Raw genomic sequence first — 23,226 nt, 5'->3', positions numbered from 1 at the left:
CCCGGAAAAATAACATCTTTGGGAGACCTTGGAGGTTGCCGCTGCTTCTGGGACATCTGGAGGTCATTTTTGGACACAGATTATCTTCCTGATGTCTTTGTTTTCTTCTGTGCAGGCACATAAACTCAGAACCAAATACTTCCCTGAAACTGCCTCCATTTTCCTTTTATCTCACTCTAACCCCTGGAGACACGCCACTGTCATCCTCCTGTTGTCTCATCTTGTCTCACCCCGTCTCTCCTGTCGCAAGGTGCTGAAGGGACACGACGACCATGTGATCACCTGCCTCCAGTTCTGCGGCAACCGCATTGTCAGCGGCTCCGACGACAACACACTGAAGGTCTGGTCGGCCATCACAGGAAAGGTAGGACTGTTTCTATTCTTTAGCTGGGTTTTCTGGAGGGAGAGCGGTCACCAGGCCTGTTTTCAATTTATGGCAAAGATACATGGGAATATTTCTGCAGCAGTTTTTGCCTGAAACTTTGAAGGGGACGTGTTATGCAAAATGTACATTTTTGTACTCTCATTTTGGTTCCTACTATTTGTAAAAATAGTCAAACCGCTTAAAATAAATCCCTCAGCCGTTTTTTGGCAATAAGTTGATGTTATTTGGTATCCAGAAAATGAGCCGTTTCAAAAACCTTCTGGTTTGTAATGTCACAAATCAGCAGGCACTGCTCACCTGTCACCTAGCAATCTTGGCAAAGCCCAGCCCATCACCTAGGAACCTCAGGAAAGCCCCAAGCGGTGCTGATGTTTGGTCAGCTTGTTGTACTGCTGTATGCACTGTAGAAGGGCTGCTGGAAACGACAAGTGTTTTGTTGTTGACTTACCATTCAGAAACCACTCGCTACATTCTTTTTGGCTGAGTAGGAGGCTTCACTTCTGCTTTTCAAAGACGTAAGGTTATAAAATTGAGCATCTGTTTGCAGCCTTTTTCATTTGCGAGTGTGAACGTTGAGTTGGGGACAAAAACTTACTTGCATTTAAAGATGGAGAGGCCCAAAAACATTCTGAGAAGAGCCCAAAATAGATCACAATTTTCCTATCTATGAATGATTTTGTGCAAAAAAAAAAATGTGATGGATGTTCTTTATAGCCCCTACATGTTTCCTAACCTGTTTGAGGAAGCATTACTGGTCACATTTTTAAAAAAGACAGTCAGGAAGGAGCTTGAATCATCCCAGGTCTGTTTAGATGATAACGTATGAGGTGTTGGAGTCCTGGATGTCCTGGACACAATAAAACACAATAAACTATCAAACATTCAGATTTATATCATTAAACTTTACACCATAACTGAGTTTAAACAGATTCTCAAATTTACTGATATTTATTGATTTAATTGTGGAACAAGTGGTGGAGTAAGTATCAAAAATACCATTTCCTATCATACTCAATTTTGTTTTGTTTACTGTCAATAACTACAATTTGTAATGGCAACAATAAATCAAAATTATGAAAATATTTCACAATAAATTATAAATGTATGCTTTTCAGTGTTAATTTGATTCACAGTCATGCAGGCCTGGTGTTGGTCTGTCACATAAAAGAAATAAATACAGCAATCAAACATGAAAAGCTTTATGATTACTTGTTCCTAGTGCTGTATGTAAACAAATATTGGATTTGCCCCGTGTTGTTTTGAAAGGCAGCATGTTCACCGCGTGTCTCAGCTGGAGGAACTGACAGCAGCAGGCTGTTGATGGTCACTGGTGATCAAAACGTTTCTCTGCATCTAGATCCAATCTTCTTCCTAAGAGCCTCACCAGTCTGTTTGGCTTCTTACGTTGATTCGTTTCGCAGTGCTGCTCCACAGCATCCGCCTGCACACACTGTTGGTATGCGTAGCAGGAGCTGGAGCGGTCACACTGGGCTGCTGCTTTATTAAAAAGGAGGTGGAGGTGTGGAGAGGTTGCAGATCAGTGTTTATGCCTCCTTGTTGGACTTCAGTTTAACTATAATGGTCATCTAAGCTAACAACTGGAACATGTCTTATGTTTTTTTTCCCCCCACAATATTATATCCGTATTCAGAAACCGTCTTTGTGGAGTTCTTTATAGACACGTTGCAATGCGACTCCATACACGTTAGATACCATCCTCCGGCTCTCTGCTGGAGGACAAAAAAACTGCTCACTGACGATGACTAGCATTGGTTCTAACTGTCAAGTCGTCAATATAACGAGTTAAATCTTAAATATACATGTGATGTATAACAGAAAAAATGGTGTGGTGCTTTACTGCATACAAGGCTCACGTTTCACAGGTCAGATATAAGTTTTAATAAAACAGAAGATGGAGAGGGAAGTATCACAAGTATGCTAACTTTGACATCTTTAACATGCTGTGGAACTCAGAGTCTCGTGGTTCATTTAAAAAAGCGACCTACAAAATTGCTGTATGGGAAATGTTTGTGTTTTCAGGTGTTGAATTTTGATATAAAGGTGGAGCTGTTGACAGTTATGGCAACAGGTATATGTTTAGCTTAGTTGACAGAAAGCAAGAAAAAATAAGAGTATGAGTGGTTTTCAGTTGTTCAATGTTTTGTCTGTTATTTTTCCCTTTGTTGTGACGCCAAATTAATACCTACAGCTCCATGTTTCATTTAGTTAACTGAGTTGTTCTTTTTGCCCTCCAGCGTTGCACATTTCCAGATGTAAACAATAACATCCAACATACCTATAGGCATCTGTGCATTTTCACTGAGTGAATTTTCACTCAGTTTCTGGCATTCTTGGCATATGGTGGGGGTGTGGTGAAAGCTTTTTATGGACGCAAAGATTCTCCGTTACACATGCTAACTTTGGCTCTGGGCCCATGGCTAATTATAAACCCACCAGTAACAGCATTTGCTGATCTGAGTCGATCTCACCAAGGTGATCCGACGGGCAGGGAGCTGGCTTTGGCGCTGCTTCACTAAAACCCAAACGTCTAGCTGACGGGTTGCTGAGTTACAGGCTCAGCGACTGCATGTTGGGGGAAGGAGAGTGCAGTGAATCGCAGCAGGATGAACCACCTTCATTGAGACCGGCCGGCTCGTCGCCTGCAGCATTTGAACTGCCTCATCATTGTTTGCTTACAGCAGAAAAACAAGCTGGAATCTGTTTGTTTGGGTGCTGCAGTCAGACCACACTGCCCCCTCACACTCCCTCTCCCAGTGCTCCTGAAAGAACAGTCAGTGAGGCTGACTCAACCTTTTCAGTGAACCATCTGTCGATGCTCATAAAACCAAAGTAAAAATCCTATAAGGGCCCAGGCTCTCATCATTCCTCCTTCTTCTTCTCTGTTGCCAGCCTTTATTAGTCATCACCTTTTATATTGTTTCACCTTCAAGTGTTACATGTGGAGCAATCAGACGTGTTTAATAGAAATTCACTGATATCAGTATCTGTATCGGTCCTGATATTGACAAAATTTCTTAATCAGGTATCGACGAGCCCAATCCATAAAGGCACATCTATCTATTTAGTCTAATTCTATGTTTTGTGCTCTGAGTGCTCTTGATTTTACATTACACTTAGAATCCCTAATTGCACTTTCTAAATCATTTGAAAAAATGTTTGTTGCACTTTATTTTTACGTGTTTAACCAACGCAATTAGTTTGATCTTTTGTTTCCACATTTTTCTGAAGTGTAAATTTGCGAATGTCAATTTTTACTTCAACCAAAAATCCTTCTTCCATCACCATCTACAATAACTCTTGAAATGAGTTACAACAACTTTTAATTTCCCTTTGGGTTCAATAGAGTATTTTTGAATTGAATTGAATTAAAACAGGATTTGGCCTCCATCAACCCAGCAGTTTGATGGAGGGTCAACAGCTCTATATACATATAATATTATATTATAGTTATTAAACCCATCTATGTGAAATCCTGCTCCTATCAAAGATGAGGGAGTTAGAAACGTGATCTAAATGTTAATATTTTCAACAAATTAGTGCAGCTAATATATACATATATACAGTATGTACATATTTATTTTATTTATTTAGTTATTTTTTTGCTCCATTTATTCTCTCCTTGGATTATATTTTTGGATGAAACGCTGAATCGAACCCACGCTGAGAGACAATCAGAAAATTAACTCTTATTATCTCAATATTTGTGAGTATAAAGGAAAAAGACAAGGTAAACAAAACTGCCTTGTATTTGTCTTCATGAATGTAGTTTTGCTGCTAACTTGTTCCCGTAGAGGTGTTTAAAGATGCTGTCTTTAGTGAAGGAACCTTTTGTCTCGGCGCATCTCGGGCTGGTGCTGTCAGTCTTCCATCCACACACACTAACAGGTGCACACACATCTCAGCGCTTCAAAGGTGGCTGCCTTGTGTTTAACAGAGCACAGCTTGTCCTTGGGGTGCCTGTCAGCAGCAGGCTCGGCTGTCACGCAGATTTAAGATGGCAGACCGGTGGACTGATGCTGCATCCAGGGAAGAGGGGGCGTGTCCCTGGGGCGCTGCAGCGATCCGCGCTTTACCCTCTTCTTTCCATCAACAAGACAAACGTTTCAGCTTGCTTCTTCTGAGGCTATCATTGATGAGAATTTAAGATTGGGGGATTGATGCAGAGTCATAATTGTTCCATTTAAATGTTTGGAGCAGGTTATTGACTTCATTGAAAATATAAATAGTAAGCAGAGTCTCCCACAGGGCTTCACTTGTGCTCCCAAAAGGCTAAACGTTGTTTGTCTATTTATCATAGGTTCTCTTATTCACCTGTAAGCAAAGACGGGATAAAGTCTCTTTAGTAGAACTGTTGGAGCCCAATGGCCACATAGTGCGGTCAGTATGTGAACATAGAGGAAGACTGAGGTCAGGTGTATTATTTTTTTTTAATTCACTGGAACTCTGTGACCACTTCCTGTCTTTAATGGTCTACAAGCTAACAACTTCAACAAAAAAAGCGATAAGTCATGGATAAAGGATGAGCATTTTTTTATATTTGCTATTTAGATATTGTTGAATCAGCCTCTTCTAATAACACATAAATACCAAGTTACATTTTAGTTCAAAAAAGACAGAGGGAGAGAGAATGACAATCCTAGGCACCCTCTGGCCAGCTACATCCTCACGCCCAGAATTCTGAAGGTGAAACCCCAATATGAAAACCATAAAGAGGTGAAAGTCCATGCAGAACAGAATTACTGCCAGGCTGCATGTTTGTTGTTTATGGCCCCTGGAAAACTTTGATCATTGTCCTTTATATCAGAGAAACTATGCAAGTACATTTCATCAAATCCTCAACATCTCGTCCAACGGGAAAGGTTCTGTGTTAGCATTAGTTTACTATTTCCTATAGTGAACAATCATCCTCAGGCTCAGTCAGGTCTGATGACCACTGCTCTGTTGAAAGAGGATGCACTCATGTTTTTATTACACAATAGTAAGTTGCTATCTAAAGCACTCCACACCAAACTCATGCAAGAATTACTGAAAATAACAGCATACAGGAAGCTGGATGCCAGTAGTGATTGTTATTGATTGTTTTTAGAGAAAAAAAAAATCTTTGTTTACATAAGGATTTTTTTTTTCAAAGCATTTAATGACTGTACCCAATATATGAGGAGGAATAATTAACTCTAGTCGTCCCTAATGACACATTTATTTGATGTGATTATAAGACGTGAAGGTGAAACATGTCTCCTCGACAGCTTTAACAGTTCATTGGCATTTCCGGATCTTTCAGTGTCCTGGAGGCAGAGCAGGAAAAACATTTATTCAGCTTCCACATGTTGGAGCGTGTTTCTTTTATGTGTTTGTAATTTTGGCTTTGAGGTTTTTCCACCCCCTGAGACTGACGCGTAACATTTCTAACATCTTTCTCCAGTTGTTCTTGTTTCAGGCTGTCTGGTATGAAGATGAAACGGTAATCCACAATAATCTTTGAATGATATGGCGTTTGGTTGTAAATGAAACCCAGGAACACCTGAATACAGAAAACATACGGGAAAAGAAAACATCTCTACCATGTAAATAGTTGGTAATGAGTATTTCTGAGACAAAAATGTGTTTTCAGACTTTTTAGTTTTGTAATGTGTTATGAAAATGGAATCTTATATAATGAAATTATTTAGTATTTTGTTCAAGGGTTGCACAAAAAATATTTTCTAAGTATTATCTAGATTTAGGCCTACGAGGACAACAACGTTTGCTGGGCGATAAATTGTCCCAGAAGTTATTGCAATTAGCAATAATATTGTGAGAACATTTCCATGTGATATAATGGTAAACACAGTAATGCAGTTATAAGACATTTCAAATATGCAAAATAAACAAAACAACAGAAACAGCAAATGACATTATTTTGTTTTATTAAACAAAATTGTCTTTCAAAAAACCAACTCACCAGACTTAAGACTTTAGTCAATCGGTTTTTGTTAGAAAGAGAAAAACGTTAAATTATGCAAATGAGAATGATTAAGGTCGTTTTAATTTATCATGCAATTAAACTGATTTACTGCTTATTGCAGATTTCACATCCAATAGGACAGCAGACTGAATAATAGTTCCATCTTTGAATTTGAGTAGAAAATAGAAGAAAAGTCAACATTTATGGCTTTTTTTGGGGGGGGGTTTAAAAACTGAGACGTGATATTACAGCAGTCTTACAGGGTTAATCTTTGCTCAACATACACTTGCCTCTGTTTACCCTTATACTCCCCACAACGATCATTCGTTTCTTTATTGATATTTAAAGCAGAAACACAATTGACCCTCTTCTGTAGATCTGCTACCACATCTGCGTCTTTAAAGCGTGCATTCACAATTTGAGTGAAGAACATTAATCTCCCTTCATTTTCAGGGAGAGGCTTGTTTAATGTTGGATTGCTGAGACGTTCGTCTCAGACGCAGTCTCTTCCCACGCAGTGTTTGAGGGGCTCTAATCACTTGGATTCTTGTTCTCTGAGCTTCCTTCTGAACCTTTAATTCACCAGATGAATCCTGGATCCGCATGTGTCCACCGCAAATTACATAAAGGTGCAGCCCTCTCAGTATCAAACCCAAAACTGTAGAATCTATTTGTCAAAAATGTAAGTTGGAGGAATTTTATTACACTGATCTTTAGGCATTCAAATAGTGAACTGTACTGTGCAAAAGCATTAAGCCAACTGTGACAGTGAGGAAGTAGTATTTAGATTGTCATGATGGAAAGACATTCAGTAAATTATCAGTTCAAACTCTGCTTCTTTGCACCTAATATTCGTGCTTTCATTAAAAACAGAAGCTATTGTAACTGCTGCAAAAGTCATTTGTTACTGATTATAACTACTGTTTAATTCATAAACTCAAGCTAAAATGTTCAAATAAACTCTCGCTAAATATTTCAGAAGTTTTATAATAAGCATGCTTATTGGCATGCTGCTGATGCTGGTTAAATAACCGTGTTTCCGTTCAGGAGGCTTGGCCTGCAGTTTATTACTCTACAGACATGCTGCTCATACCTAGCAGTTTTAAAACAGCTTTAATTATGCCTAAAGTATTCTTTAAGTTGGAAGGTTGTGTGTTAGATTCCAGCATTCTCACACATCTGTGGTTTTTTTTGCCCATTGTTTATTGACTCAACAAATGAAATGGGAAGCAAAGTTCATACCAACTGATGAGAACAAAGAGCCAGATTAAAAATGTCTCTTTAGAAACTTGTCTATCTTGTATGGACTTCAGTAGTGTTCATGTCTCCAGTTCAGTACTTGCTTTGTCTGATTGGGTTATTTGTTGATGGAGTGACTTTAAAATTAAACCAAGCAACTCCTTAAAGGGGCGGTATTTGGTAAAATCAAATTGCTGAATGTAACCCTTCAGCTGTCCAGAATGCCTGGATGGAACATTTTTATCACAACTGAGGGTAACAACATAGTTACTTGATAGTACTACAAAATGATTATATCTAGATGGAAACAGCGTGGCACTGCCACTTTAAAATGCCTGGGCAGAGAAAACCTTTGAAAGAATCTTGGCTTGATGTGAGCAATTTATGAGAAAATAAGCAAAATATAAAGAAGGTTGGAGAGGTATTTGTTTGGATGCAGCTTGTTTGAAGTGCAGAAAGTGCATCTAATGAAGCAAGATAAGATATTGTAACTGGACGTTACAGTGGCGTACAGCGGTCAGTGAAGGTCCTCTGTCCTCACGGGAGACGAAAAGTCTGCAGCTTCATTTTCACTCCTCTGTCTGCACCGATGTTGCCTTCAGCTGGAGCTTATCAGGCACAGTCAGAGGTCACATGTTCTACAGCGGAGCGACAAGCTTCAGCTTGACGCTAAAAGAACCACAGCTGCTCCCTCCCACCCACCAAACCCCATCGCCAGAGAGTTTCGCTTTAATGCATTTAGGATAATTAAATCGACCCAAACGTGGGACAAACTGCAGAGACGCAAATTCAATTGATCAGAAAGATTTCCATAACTGCTGTAATCAATAGCTAATCAGGCATCCCTAATGAGGATGAATGGATGTGTTTTACTGAGGACGGCTGTCAACCCCTTTCTCAACAACAATGAATTGTCTGCCTTTCAAACAGATAAGTGAAAGCAATTCTAACAGCTGGCTGAGGAACGGGGTGTTTTGCCCGTGAGCAGAAGCGGTGTGCAGCAGGTCTTTGTTCCAATAAAGGGTCGCAGAAATTGAATTTTTCTTTCTTTTTCCCTCCCCTCCCCCGAAGGCAACATGAGGTCGACGGCAAATGAAATCCCAAATGGGATTTCCAGTTGTGTGTGTAAATGCAGACCGGAGGACCGGTCCTCCGGGAGGCGGTGAGGAGTCCTGACTCTGTCTCTGTGTCCCCCTCCCCACCCTCACAGTGTTTACGGACGTTGGTGGGCCACACCGGGGGCGTGTGGTCGTCCCAGATGCGAGACAACATCATCATCAGCGGCTCCACCGATCGCACGCTCAAGGTCTGGAATGCAGAGACGGGAGAATGTATCCACACCCTCTACGGGCATACCTCAACAGTACGCTGCATGCACCTACACGAGAAAAGGTAGGAAGCCTCTCACTGCTTTGCTTCAGGAGACGTCCTGTTACTGTTTTCCAATAGGAACTGAGTCCTTTAGAAATCCACGATCTGATTTTCATATCCATATCGGTGTCCATATCGAAAAACATTCTAGGTTGGTTTTCTGTGACAATGTGGCCGATCCATAAGAGCAGATCTATTGGCAGATATTTGCCGATACTGGACCTCAGATACTTGTATCGATATCGGAAATTAAAAAGTGCAATCAGTGCGTCCCTACAGTTCATGCAGTGTAACATTCTAGAGCAAAAAAAAAAATAATGTTCAGTTCACAAATATTTTAATAAATCAAATTTTCTGGTTTGGTATGACTTATTAAAATGCAGGCTAAATGTACTTCTGCAGCCATCATATCTTTATCGACATACTAAGCTCATCACGGTTGACACCTGCCTAGTGCCAACTGTAAAAAAAACAACAACAAAAAACAACGAGCCTTGAGTCGTTTATTCCTGTTCCTCGTGATTAACAACCAGCAGAGCAATCAGGCAGAAAGAGCAACAGCAGCTCTGCTGCAGAGGCCTGTAGCAGTTCTCCTACCTCTGCAACAGGCAGCTCGCACTTTCACAGCGAATAAACGGAGCCTGTGAGGCGTCTTAAGTGAACTGCTGCTCACTTGTTCACGCCGTAGCACTCTGGAGATTCAGAAGTGCTCTTTTTGCCTCGGGGCCAGCCAAGGTTTTTTTTTTTGTGTGTGTGTAGTATTTGATTACTCACTGGGTGGAAAGAACATGTCAGTGATTTCCATCTTTTAAAGCGCTGCGAGGCGTTGACTAAATAAAGAGCGTGAGCTTTGTAGTTATTGCTGTAATATTGTGTATATAAGCGATTTACGAGACACTCCGGAAGGTCTGTTGGTGTTTGTCTGGGGTGTTCAGTTCACGGCTGATGGAGGTGAAGCCGTGACAGGCGGCGACCAGACTACACTTTGAATCCCGTCTTCTTCCTAACCTACGACCATATTGCCTTCTGTCGTCAAGAGGTGGCTCGAGGCGGCCGTTTGAGCTGAGGAGCACATTCTGTACTTTCAAGTGAGAACATGAATGTTGCAGGATGAGGGACAGAAAGTGTTTTTTTTTTCTTTTAGCACAGCTGCAGCTGTTTAACTGACAACCGATGGAGAATGTTGAATTTTAGAAATCAATCAATCAATCAAATTTTATTTGTATAGCACATTTCAGCTACAAGGCATTTCAAAGTGCTTTACATCATAAACACAAAACACAAAGGCATGCAACATAGAATAAAATACCAAGGTTTTTTTTTTTTTTTTCCCTCCCCTTTCCTTTTCTTCCCCCTTCCCTTTGACACGGAATTTAAGCGCCTGTTACCGCCAGACTCCGCCGTCCGTTTAACCACGGGTATTCGCCGGGCCCCGTTGCCCACAACAGGGAAAAAAATAATAAAAAATAAAAAATTACATACATATCCACAAAATCAAATCCATACATATTACATTTCAAATGCAACTCTAAACAGGTGCGTTTTTACTTGAGATTTGAAGGAAGTCAGGGTTTCCGCTGTTTTACAGTTTTCTGGAAGTTTGTTCCAAATTTTTGGTCCATAGTTGCTGAAAGCTGCTTCTCCTCTCTTGGTTCTGGTTCTGGGGATGCAGAGCAGACCAGAACCAGAAGACCTGAGAGGTCTGGAAGGTTGATACAACAACAGCAGATCATTGATGTATTGTGGTGCTAAACCATTCAGTGATTTGTAAACTAACAACAGTATTTTAAAATCTATTCTTTGAGCTACAGGGAGCCAGTGGAGGGACTTTAAAACTGGTGTTATGTGCTCTATCTTCATGGTTCTAGTGAGAACGCGAGCAGCAGCGTTCTGGATCAGTTGCAGCTGTTTGATTGATTTGTTGGACAGGCCTGTGAAGATGCTGTTGCAATAATCAATGCGACTAAAGATAAACGCATGAATGAGTTTCTCTAGATCTGGCTGAGACATTAGTCCTCTAATCCTGGAGATGTTCTTCAGGTGATAGAAGGCCGATTTTGTTACTGTCTTTATGTGGCTCTGGAGGTTCAAGTCCAAGTCCATCACTACTCCCAGGTTTCGGGCCTGATCGCTAGGTTTTAGTTGTAATAACTGAAGCTGTGCATTGACTCTAGATCGTTCCTCTTTAGGTCCAAAAATAATGACTTCAGTTTTATTTTTGTTCAGCTGGAGAAAGTTTTGGCACATCCACACATTTATCTGCTCTAAGCATTTATTCAGTGATTGGATGGGTTCAGAGTCACCTGGTGACATCGTAATGTAGAGCTGTGTGTCATCCACACAGTTATGGTAGCTAATATTATTTCCTGTTATGACCTGAGCTAGTGGGAGAATATAAATATTAAATAAGAGGGGTCCTAGGATTGAACCTTGGGGTACCCCACATGTGACCTTTGACCTCTTTGATGAGAAGTTTCCAATTGAAACAAAGAAATCCCTGTTCTTTATGTAGGATTCAAACCAGTCGAGCACCGAACCGGAGAGTCCAACCCAACTTTCAAGTCGATTCAGTAATATGTCATGGTCGACAGTGTCAAAAGCTGCACTGAGGTCCAACAGAACCAGCACTGTGGTTCTGCCACAGTCCGTATTTATATGGATATCATTGAATACTTTTACGAGGGCAGTCTCCGTGCTGTGGTGAGCACGAAAACCAGACTGGAAAGTGTCAAAGCAGTTGGTCATCATGAGGAAACTATTTGTTTATACACAGTTTTTTCAATAACTTTGCTGATGAATGGGAGGTTCATCATCAGGCCTGTGTGGATATGAAAAAATATCCTGTCAAAATGAAAGTTTTCATATTGCCACCTTCCTAAAGTAATGGCCTAATTTTCTTCCTTGACAAAATGCCAAGTCTTTTTTTTAAATAAAGAGGTGGTGATATTTTAGGGTGGTAACAATATGTTGATATCAATGTATATCACAATATAAAACAAGTTACTATTTTTGAACTTGAACTACATAAATGTCTAATGTGAATAAATGTGAATCAATTTAAACAGTTTTGCTACTGCGACTGAATCGCCACGTCTGTGTTTGCGGTTGATCTGCAGGGTGGTCAGTGGCTCTCGTGACGCCACGCTTCGTGTCTGGGACATCGAGACGGGTCAGTGTTTACACGTCCTCATGGGGCACGTGGCGGCAGTGCGCTGCGTCCAGTACGACGGGCGGCGGGTGGTCAGCGGGGCCTACGACTTCATGGTCAAAGTGTGGGACCCAGAGACAGAGACCTGCCTCCACACGCTGCAGGGCCACACCAACAGAGTGTACTCTTTACAGGTAAGCTGAGCCAGCTGCAGGAGCCGCCTCTAGGTGGCATGTGTCTTCCTCACGCTTTGTGTGCTGTTTATAGTTCACCAAAGCAAATTTGGGAAGCCTGGTTGATCTTTTGTGACTTCTGGTAACAATTAATATCTTGAAAATGACGGAGGCACTAATGAAAATTGTTGCTGCTCAAACGTAGCACAGTTCATTAACATCAAACGTTTGTTGAATTTTGCAAATTGGGCTGGCTGGTTGACTTTTCGTGATCTCTGGAAACTATTGTTACTTTGTTTTTATTTGTTTCATTATTTATTTTAGTTTGAGGATAATAGCAGAATAAAATAACAGACATGAACAAGAAATGCAAAAGACAGTTATTTTGTATCACAATAATCTTAATATGTTCGAAAAGGAGTAGGAAGAAGTAAGAAACTTCTGAACTTTTACCCCATAAACCCATATACCATGGATCCTCGTTATTGAAGAAGAAAAATCTTCAAAATGAAATGAAGTACAAGCAAAACTTTTTGCTGCACAAACCTTTGTCACCCATTTTGTGTGAGTCACCTGAGTGAAGTTGGTCCCCTCGTACCACCTCACTTTCTTCGAATCCAGCAAAATTGGTGTCAAATGTTTGCGCTGCATTTAATTTGAAAGATTAATAAACCTTTTGCAGACATCATGAAAAGCGGACCAAGCCCTCGAGATTTACCAAGTCAACTGGCAAATGATTTGGTGGCACAAACCACCACAACGTTGCTGGTGGTTTGTACAGAAAAAATATTTGTTTGTGCTGTTATCATTTTAAAGATGTTAATAAATGTTTCCAGAGGTCATCAAAGGTCAACCAGCCCCCCAAATCAGCTGTGCTACCTTTTGCTGGTTTGTGCATCAAAATGTAGCACCTTCTCTCCCCACACACATTAACAAAATCAAACAGAATTTATGTAACTATTTGTTACTATTTGTGCAACTATAAAATTTGTAGCAGTTGATTGACACAAAATTAGTTTGAAATGTGGAGAGAGTTGGTTGACCTTTCAGGACTTCTGCAAAAATCTTTAAAATGATTTTCCCATTTTAAGGAAAATGGAAAAATCCATTTCATTTTTTCAAACCAAAAGAATTGCGTCATAAACATAGCACAAACATTTGACACCAGTTTGATTTGTTACAAAGAAGTTGGGGGGGGAACTTCAGTCATGTTGTGTTGATTTAATTTGCTATGCAGTTTTAAAATTTTCTATGAATGAAAGCAGTTTTCTCTCTTTAAGATGTTCTCCAGGGAATAGATGGCTTTTGCGCCGCCTCCTCTTTGTTAGGCAGTAACCGTGCTCTGCTACTGGACATATAGACAAAAAAGATGAGCTCCTGCAGATCAATAAAATTCGATCCCTTTCAATGAGTTTAATCAAAAGTTTGTAAGCGAGAATGCTGCTTCAGCTAAATGGTTTTTTTTGTTGCAATCAGTTGCCAGCTGCAGTTACCTTGCCTGAATATATTTAAAGCGATCGTTTTGATTCTCCCAGTTTGACGGGATCCACGTCGTGAGCGGCTCCCTGGACACGTCCATCAGGGTCTGGGACGTGGAGACGGGGAACTGCATCCACACCCTGACGGGTCACCAGTCCCTCACCAGCGGCATGGAGTTGAAAGATAACATCCTGGTCTCAGGCAACGCAGACTCCACTGTCAAGATCTGGGACATCAAGACGGGCCAGTGTCTCCAAACGCTGCAAGGTGAACACACACAGCTTCTGCCTTCGCTCTTATAACTTGTATAAAAAATTTTAAAAAAGATTTTTATTTTTACATATTTGTTAAACTTATCATTATGTCGTGGTATCATAAGTCAGGTAATCTGTGAAAAAAAATTGAGCTCCAGCACTAACTGCAGAAATACACCACTCAGACACAACCAACCAATCAGAGCCAGGAGGAGGGTCTTAGTGCTGTCAATCACTCTCATCCTCTCCCTCCGGCTCTTTCCAGCTAGTTCACCACAATATAGCCTGCTACCAACGCTAAGGCTCGTTAGTATGGCCACTAATGATCGCGGTAAACAGTTTTCTGTGGTAGTGACTTGTTTTTCCACCGTTAGCACATTTACCACAAAGGTGATTGACCTAAGACCTAAGCTAAAACAGCAGCACTGTGAAGAGGTGGAGGATTATATTTCTCATATTATCACAACATGGTGACAGTTTTCAAAAATGTGGAGCAAAGAACTTACTTTTGTGAAAGTGTCATACTGCAGCTTTGATGGTACAAATAAAAGATAATGGAAGGAACCTATCTGACTCTTAGGGTTGATAGATCTTCTGTTTGTTCACCTGAGGTAGGAACACCTGCTTAGCTGTTTTCTTCAGGAGAATCTAAAGATGATTGTTTTATTATTGATGGACATCCTCACCTTTGTGAAAAACTTTGATGTATGACAGAAATTATTGATGAGTATTTAATAATTCACATGTACTGATAAGACGACACAAGTGGTAAACACGTGGACTGCAGGTGAGCTCGGGTCAGAAGAATCAGAACTGTGTTGCCATGGGAAACACAGGTGATTGCTGGAAGCAGTGTGAGCTTGTTGATCGGCTGATTGGTCAAAGGTTTATTAGTTATCATTATGCAGACGGTAGCAAACAGCTGCTGCTGTCACGTCCATTATGTCTGTGAGACATAATGGAGGAGCATGGCTGCCAAACACTTAACACTCCTTCCAGTCAGAAACATGTTGGTAAAATTAAAGGTCTTTAAACGTAAAGATGCCAGGGTATGAATAATTCTGAGCTTGACCGTGTATTATTGAATGCCCAGTATAAATGTGTTGCTTTTATATATTTAGCCAAAGTGTTTTGCAAGCGTGTCCAGTAACAGGCTTGCAAAGAAATTGTGATGGTGATAAATTTCCTATTTATTCTGCAGCCATAGATATTCTAGCAAACACTAATACCGTGACATATTTTCTGTTTCCTTCACACTTCACCTCCTTCTAATATTGAAGCATCATAAACAGCCTTCATATTGTGTAAAAGCTAATGACGATGGGCTAAAGTCAGTTCAATTATGGACCAAAGTTGCAACATTTGTTACATTTTCAGCTGCAGCAGTTCACTTTCACACTGAGTCAAATGAACAAACCCTTGGAAAACTTGTTCTCCTCCTGGCCTCTGGTGGTGCTGCACCAAGAATCACTGAAGGAAACGGCATGAAAACCTCTGAGAAAGACATGAGTGCAGCTTTCGTCTTCACAAGATGTAAACAAAAATTGGAGATTTTAGCGGTTATAAGATTCGCTCTTGTCTTTGGTCAAAGTCCAGAAGCCATTTCTTTCACTAGCACAAGATTTGGGTGTCGCATTTACCCAGAATGCCATGCAATATAGTCTCCCGCCTGCTTTTGGAGCGGTCTCTAGTCCGCTTGACGTTCACACATGCATTCAAACCGCACCAGAGTTCACACCTACCCAAACCCACCAGACTTTCTGGTCAAATGAGCTAGTTTGACTGAACAAGCCTGGTGTGAATGTACCTTAAAACTTTGATTATACGTTGGATGCCTGTAGAAGGACAACTGAAGAGCAGCTCCAGAGTCATGGACTTCTGCTCGATGGTTTTGGAAAACTGACCCGATTCCCCCCGTTCCAATCGGACTAGCCGTGTTCAGTCCATGTTGTCCTCTGATGCGGATCCAGTTTCACGGCAACCTGACATTTTGTTGCTTGACAAAAGTAAACTTTTGAAGTTGATGTGGATCAACTAGCCGCTAGCATCGTTTTGAGGACTTGAGTTACATCTGTGATGTTACAGATCCTCCTGCTGTGTGTTGAGATCCTGCTTCTTCTTTTCTTCCTCTTGCTGCTTAGCTCCTTGTTTCCTTTGTGTCCATTTGAATAGTTTTATCTCCATTACCAGGACTTAGTGTCTCACTGGAAGACCAAAGTCCTTTTCCTGAATACCCGTAGCTGTCACTGGTGCCCCTGTCTCTAAATGCCCTCATTAGCAGCCTGCAGCCCAGTGAGCTGGCCTCCCACATGCCAGAACAGCATCTGAACAAAAAGATGCCCCAGTGAGGGCCTGAAAAGACGAGAAGGGGGAGAAGAGGGGTCCAGCAGGAAGGGGCTGCAGATCTTTGTAGGTCAAATAATGAGGTCATGGTCATTAGTGTGATCTGATCAGACCATAGTGAAACAAGATCATCACTGTCACTGGACCAGGATGAAGGTTCTGATGAAGTAGTCTGCTTTGTTGTGTCAGAAAAGGAGGCCAACATGGTGGGAGCCTGGATCGGTTCAGAGTGAGGAAACCCAAACCTGAGAATTCATCCTCACACTGAAATAATTTTAGCTTTTATTTTTAGCTTTACATCCTGTTATGTTATTCTCATATGTTATATGTTATTCCAAGTATGTTTATGCCTTGATTTTTTTCATGCATGTTTGAGAAATTCTTTAATCTCCATGACAACCATTAAACTGTGCAAAACACCAGGATGGTCATAGCACCGCCTTCAAAGATGAAGCTCCTCCTTATATCTGCAGTTTCCAAGCTACTGGGCTTCTGGCCCCCCCCCCCCAACCGCCCAACTCCTTCAGATTAGCCAGCAGCAATTAGCAAACACCTGACTGAACTGCATCTGTTGGACTCATTATAGGAGCTGCTTCTCATAACAATGCTAGTAAAAATGTTAAAGGGTCAATAGAGGAGCCGTGTTGTGATGATTTCTTGAAGGCGGAGTCATCTGTCTCTCTCCTTAAAGAGACAGAGGCGCAATTTCAAGATGTTAAATTATTAAGTGAAATTATTTGATATATACTGCTATATACGTATTATACATGTATTATATGAAGGTTACAGAGTTTTTTGATTGTGCTATAATGGCACTATGTGTACTGCCCCTTTAAATGTATTATTATTTTTAACTAAATAATATCGTCAGCGTTTCTTTACATTAGCAGCAGCTTTGTTTGCATGTTTAATCTTTCTGATCTGTTCCAGCTAAATATTTTAGGACTTTCAGTGGTAAAAAAAAGTAAAATAAAAAAAATAGTACTTTTTTCCTGTAAATCTTTATAGGAGGTAATAAACCTCGCTGATCCAGACAGACTAATGTGAAATGAAACGGCAGTGGAAACCTCGCCAGATGCAGCCTTTGCTCTGATCACTGCGACTATAACTTGTCACCAAAAACTAAAACGTTGTCTCGGTGAGACCGTTCTCTCGCTGCATCAGACCAGAACTGAGCAGAGGAGTTTTAATATATTTCCTCATTTCCTTTCTTCGTTCTGGCAGGAAGCACAGAGCAGCTGGAAGGTGCAGGGGATCAAGGGGTCAAAGTCCTTCATAGAAAAATATTTAAATAAAAAACGTTGGACCAAAACTCTGGAGCCGGATCTCTGGCATCTCAGAAAGACAAATTGGATGACAAAACATTAACAAATGTGCACTTTGAATGTTCAAATGAATTCCTTGTCCTTTCTCATCCTGACCGTCCTCTCTCTGCCTGTGTGTCTCCAGGTCCCCACAAGCACCAGAGTGCCGTGACGTGCCTCCAGTTCAACAAGAACTTTGTCATCACCAGCTCTGACGACGGCACGGTCAAGCTGTGGGACCTGAAGACGGGCGAGTTCATCCGGAACCTGGTGACCCTGGAGAGCGGCGGCAGCGGCGGCGTGGTGTGGCGCATCCGGGCGTCCAACACCAAGCTGGTGTGCGCGGTGGGCAGCCGCAATGGCACAGAGGAAACCAAGCTGCTGGTGCTGGACTTTGACGTGGACATGAAGTGACAGGAAGTGGTGCGGGGGAACACGCCGTGGAAGGACGAAGAGAGCGACACGCAGAGAGAGAGGAGGAGGGGGACGGGAGCCCGGAGACCCAAAAACGCTTCACCTACACTCAGAGAGTCTACAATCACAAAACCCGCCGCTGCCCGCGTCTACTGTTGGAGTTCCTGCTACGGACAAACTCAGTTCCTCAGAGTCCGGTCCCCTTTGTCCCCCGGCCCCTCCTGCTGAAGGTGATCTGGAGGGAGAAATGGAGCGAACTCTCCTGAGGCCGGCTTCGCACAGAGGACCCGCTTTTACTCGAGTGGGACAGATTTTCAGATGTACAGAGAGATATTATTTTTTAAAACTCCTTCACCCGCCCAGCCATCTGCCTGCTCCCTCCCCCATCCCTCCCATCAGAGCGTGTGCATACGGTCATCATGATGACTGGCTTCCCCTCACAGTTCCTCCCAAAGAGCTGCTGGACGTGGTGGGGGGGCGTCGGGGTGGTCCGGCCCGTTTCCGTCACTCCGTTTCCGTTCTCATCGCTCTGGACTTCTGATTTCTCCACATAAACACAACTGTGAATTTCAGGATCTGAAGAGGTTTTTTTTGTTGTTGTCGTTGTTGTTGGTTTTATGCTTCATGCAGAATTTCAGTATTAGAGGAAGAATCCGGTCCGGTCTGGTCCAGTCCGGTCTCTGTTACCGTGAGTGCTGTTCAGCTCTGGGGGGGCTTCCTCAGAAGCTGGAGGGCTGAGGACAAACACCTCTACTATCCACTGACCCCAACCTGCCCTGACCGCGCCCCCCCGAGTGGCCAAACTGAATCTAATGCTGCTAGAGGAACCGGAACCAGAGAACGGAGCTTCTACTTGCTGTGACGTTTTAGTCCACAGGCGAAATTCCTCACAGGACTCTGTACGTTTGGACTTAAACCAGAAAAGTGACGTGATCACCATCCTCCGACCCTTTCTTTTTTTTTTTCCGCATTTGTTTTTTTGTTTTGTTTTGTTTTTTGCCACTGAAACTTGAGCCAAACGTGCCTCTGCGTTTGAGGCTACGAGGAGAGAGCGCGTCCGACAGAAACTGACAGGAGACACAAACGAGGGGGAATTGTAACACTGTTAGAGAACGTGTGTGTGCCTGTGTGTGTGTGTGTTAAAGCGTGTTAGCTGGCAGCTTATCACATTCCTCGGGACAACGCTTCTCCAGCCTGTTCTTTGGGAAAAATGTTAAAATGCTGCGTGGACTGGCTTAAAAAAAAAAAAAGAGGTTAAAAAAGAAATCAAACTAACAGATGTACTGATTTTAACTTGTGAATGAGAGAATGGCCCATATGTCTGTATGAGACTGTTTTTTTTGTTTTGTTTTTGTTTTGCTTTTTTTCCCCTCCACAGGTGTCTGAAGCAACAGAGGAAACCACCATCATGCATCAGCTGGCAGGTCGGGCCGCGGAGCGTCTCGGTGTTCCACCGAAACGAACATGGACAAAACACCTTGTAGCCAAAACAAGTCGTCTCAAAACCTCCCAGAGTCACAGCTCCAGCCGAACTGTGAAAGTGGTATAACACTGTATATTAAAAAAAAAAAAAAAAAAAAAACAACGAACGAAAGAAAGAAAACAATCTCGCTCTATCCCCTCCTGTTGTTTTCTCCGTCTGATTTTAATTTATGATCTGGTTTGAGAAATCAGATTTGTTGCAGGTGTTTTTATTTTGTTCAATTCATGTAAAACTGCCTGGCAAAAAACAGCAAAAAACAAACTAAAAACAGACAAAAAAAAAACCTGAAAGGGATTGTGTATTTGTTTGATTCACTTAGAATTTTATTTTCTTATAACTTAAGTGCAATAAAATGTGGGTTTTTCTTTTTCATTTCAAGCATATCAGTTGTCTGTTTTTGTTTACCTCTGTGAAGGCATCTTATATGGTCAATAAAGCAAAACTATTTGGTTAAATTCTCCTGGATGGTTATCATCTCAGCTCCTCAGTTATCCTAATCTTTCTAGGATGAAGTGAATCAAAAACAAATAACAGCAATGATGTCAAAAACAAGAATCGTGTGGAGAAGTTTCAAGTTACGGACTTTCTCAAACAAGTCTGCACTTTGTTCCAGATGGCGGCTCAGTGACCTCACAGAGAGCTGGCAGGAGTCTGCATGTGCACAAAACTCAATATTTCGATAATGTGGAGAAAACCCAACTTCCCAAATGCGGTGTTTCCATTAAATAGAGCAACTAATGACACGTAAATACTTTTGCTCAAGCAAAAAGTCGTTCATTTTCCTACCACTTCCTGTCGTCTTCGTCGTCTCAGCGTCGTAACTGTTGATCACAAGCGATTTTTTTTTCACATCACTCGAATGTTTTGATTGGAGTTGTGCGAAATGCATCTATTTCGATACAGCTGGAAAAACCACCTGATCCTAGAGCACAAACTTACTGTAATATCAGCTTTTTATTACTGCCATGTTTCTAATCAGCATTTATTTTTGTAATTCCTACTTGCGCAATTTTAAGCTCTTCCTTTGGGCCTTTGTGTTCCGCCAGTGATGTTTCATGAGGCCACTCAGTTCGAGCAGCAACGGAGTCGGCCCAGTGCTGCAGGTTTCCCCCTGTTGCCTAGCGATGGCTGGTTTCTGGCCCAGGAAACAGTTTAGTGTGTGGGAGCGTTGAGGGGGCTGCACACCCACAGATAAACTGCACACCCACAGATAAACGGATGTGTGTGTGTGTGTGTGCGGGGACTCGCATCATGTTTTGTAAACAGCTGCTCTGCTCCACTCAGGTGAATATTTCCTGCTTGTAAACTAAATGGATGTAATCTAGATTTATATACTCATTTCTGCTATATGGTTCTGGCCAAGTTGGCCTTTTTGTTTCACGGTTAGACGCTGCAGTTAGTCACTTTTACCTCCAAACAGTCAGACCCGGCCTGTGATCTGTAAAACTAGTGTGTCAGTACTTCTGCAGGATTTGCAGAGGTTGTTCTCGTTTGTTTCTGAGCTTTTGCCGCATTTTCAGTCCAGTGGCACAACGTCTATTTTCAGAAAAATGCCTTTTTGTTAACACGCAAAGCATGCAGTGGCTCAGAAATGTGTTGTTGACACGGTGGAGACATTTGTAATTCTTTACAGCGACGGACCTTGTTGCCATTTCTCCATCTGAATTGGTTGAAAATAGTAATGAAATAATCAGGCAGCCAGGAAATAGACAAAAGATTTTGACCCCATTGTGGATGCTGATTGGCATCAGACATGTAAAAAATCTTATTGGTTGTGATGTGAAGGGAAAACATATTTGTGGAAATGACAGCCAAACCTCTGGCCATGGTGTGACCCCACTTCAACCTGCAGGAAAAGTCAGGATTTTGATCACTTTTGATCCCAAAACTCACCAATTTTCAAACCAAGAAACGTTCGATGATATACAAAGCTTAAAAACGTCTACAAAAACAAGTTCAGTTCAACATGGCTGGCGTCCTGTTTGTTGTAGACCAGGCCTGCACTTTGACCCCGGCCCATGGCTGCAGGAGACTTCTGGAAGTGTGACAGTGACGTACGGTGAGGCACCAACTTATTCATAATCAGATATACACATTTGTTGACATGTTGCTGTTTATATAAGGAAATTTCGCCCATGCGGACAACGCTGGAGGGCAAAAAGACTTTTCTTCTACATCCCATCCATAGCAACGCTCAATAATTCTCTTAACTCAATGAAACTTGGACACACAGGTTTTATTAATTTCGTGCTGTTCTCCACAGTAAAGGGAACAAGCATTAAAGTACAACTCAAAACCATCTCTCTCTGCGTAGGCCAGGCTACACACAGACTTGTTGTGAATTTTCATATAATGTAGTTAGATGTTCAAAAAGTCAATATATTTCCTCCTCAGGCCTAGTAATGAAAAATAGGCCTGTTTTTGTATCAATACTCTGCCAGCATGCATGAATGGGCCCCATATGGGATTATTGTGGGCTACATGGGTAATGAGTGGGCATGAGTTTAATCTGGGCTCACTGCATGGGACCCATGTGGTTAACCTACAGTGGGACCCATGTGGGCTGGGCCTTTTGGGCTAAATGTATGGGCCCTATTCGGCAATAATGTGGGCTAACTGCAACACTGTGGGGCCCAACATAGGAAGCCCATGTGGGCTGACCACATTGAACCCACATGACATAAGCATGTGCTGACAGTACATGGGTTGGACCTGGGCGTGGATATGTAGGCCAACTGAGGATTTTGACTTTTGTTGGTGGATTTTGTTAACTGACCACTACAGTGCTCCGGTCAGAAAGCACACCGGTCATCACTGAAGAGTGATGTCAACGAATCAAATAAATTGAAGCAGTTTCTGAAAATACAGAATTCATAAATAAAGGTTCAAAATTACTAATGAAAAAATGTAAATATAACAATTCACAAGCAAGTAAAATACATTGACATTAATTTCCTCTGTGATAAAGACTTTAAATTTAAATGATGCAAAACTCAGAATCGATCTAACTATCTGGTCAAAGCTCAAAACTAACGGTTTAGTGGTAGATAGTTTTAATAAAATCAAACATATTAAGAGTAAAACAGACATTAACAAACTCTAGAGATATACCAGCAGCTAAACAAATCTGTCAGTAGTAATAATCTATCTATTCATGTCACATGACTGATACCAGGACTCACATCATCAGTGACTGCAGCTCAGGTCTCAACAGACCAGCTGAGGAACTTCAAGAAGAAAATAAACAGAACAAATCTCCTTCAAAATAAAAGGAAGCACTTCAAAATAAAAGCATAGATATGAGCCATTGAAGAATTAATAACAAGACCCTAGTCGTTTTTTTATGTGGGCGAGCAATGAATGTGACACAAACAGGCATCACTATTTTGGACCCATGTGGTTTGACCACATTGAACCCACATGACATAAGCATGTGCTGACCGTACATGGGTTGGACCTGGGCATGGATTTGTAGGCCCTAGTCCTTTTTTATGTGGGCTAACTGGGAATGGGCAACGGTTTATGGGGCCTGTGTGGTTTCAATATATTTGGCATAAAAACTTTTTTTGTAAATAGGATTAAGGCTTAGTAGTTCATTTTTTTAAATTCTTTTTTTTAAATTATTATTCTGCAAGTGACATTTTAAATTATTTTGTTCTGTCAGAGTT

General features: G+C 41.5%; 1 protein-coding gene across 5 annotated transcripts in view; it reads left to right on the top strand.

The window, feature by feature from the left end:
* fbxw7 (F-box and WD repeat domain containing 7) overlaps positions 1–20,013 on the top strand; it is a 104,190-nt gene extending 84,177 nt beyond the window's left edge. For all 5 annotated transcript variants that reach the window (XM_055056450.1, XM_055056451.1, XM_055056449.1 and 2 more), the window contains 5 exons: positions 251–364; positions 8,800–8,981; positions 12,077–12,302; positions 13,817–14,027; positions 17,807–20,013. In XM_055056450.1, coding sequence (XP_054912425.1) covers positions 251–364; positions 8,800–8,981; positions 12,077–12,302; positions 13,817–14,027; positions 17,807–18,075 — 1,002 coding nt within the window. In that variant the 3' untranslated portion in view covers positions 18,076–20,013. The remainder of the gene's footprint in view (positions 1–250; positions 365–8,799; positions 8,982–12,076; positions 12,303–13,816; positions 14,028–17,806) is intronic.
* Positions 20,014–23,226: the final 3,213 nt, after the last annotated feature.

Source organism: Poeciliopsis prolifica, unplaced genomic scaffold (assembly GCF_027474105.1).
Source record: "Poeciliopsis prolifica strain line A6 unplaced genomic scaffold, Auburn_PproV2 SCAFFOLD045, whole genome shotgun sequence".
In the NCBI taxonomy this organism is placed as follows: domain Eukaryota; kingdom Metazoa; phylum Chordata; class Actinopteri; order Cyprinodontiformes; family Poeciliidae; genus Poeciliopsis; species Poeciliopsis prolifica.
Note: the sequence above shows the minus strand (reverse complement) of the source record. Positions and strands in the feature narration are given on the sequence as shown.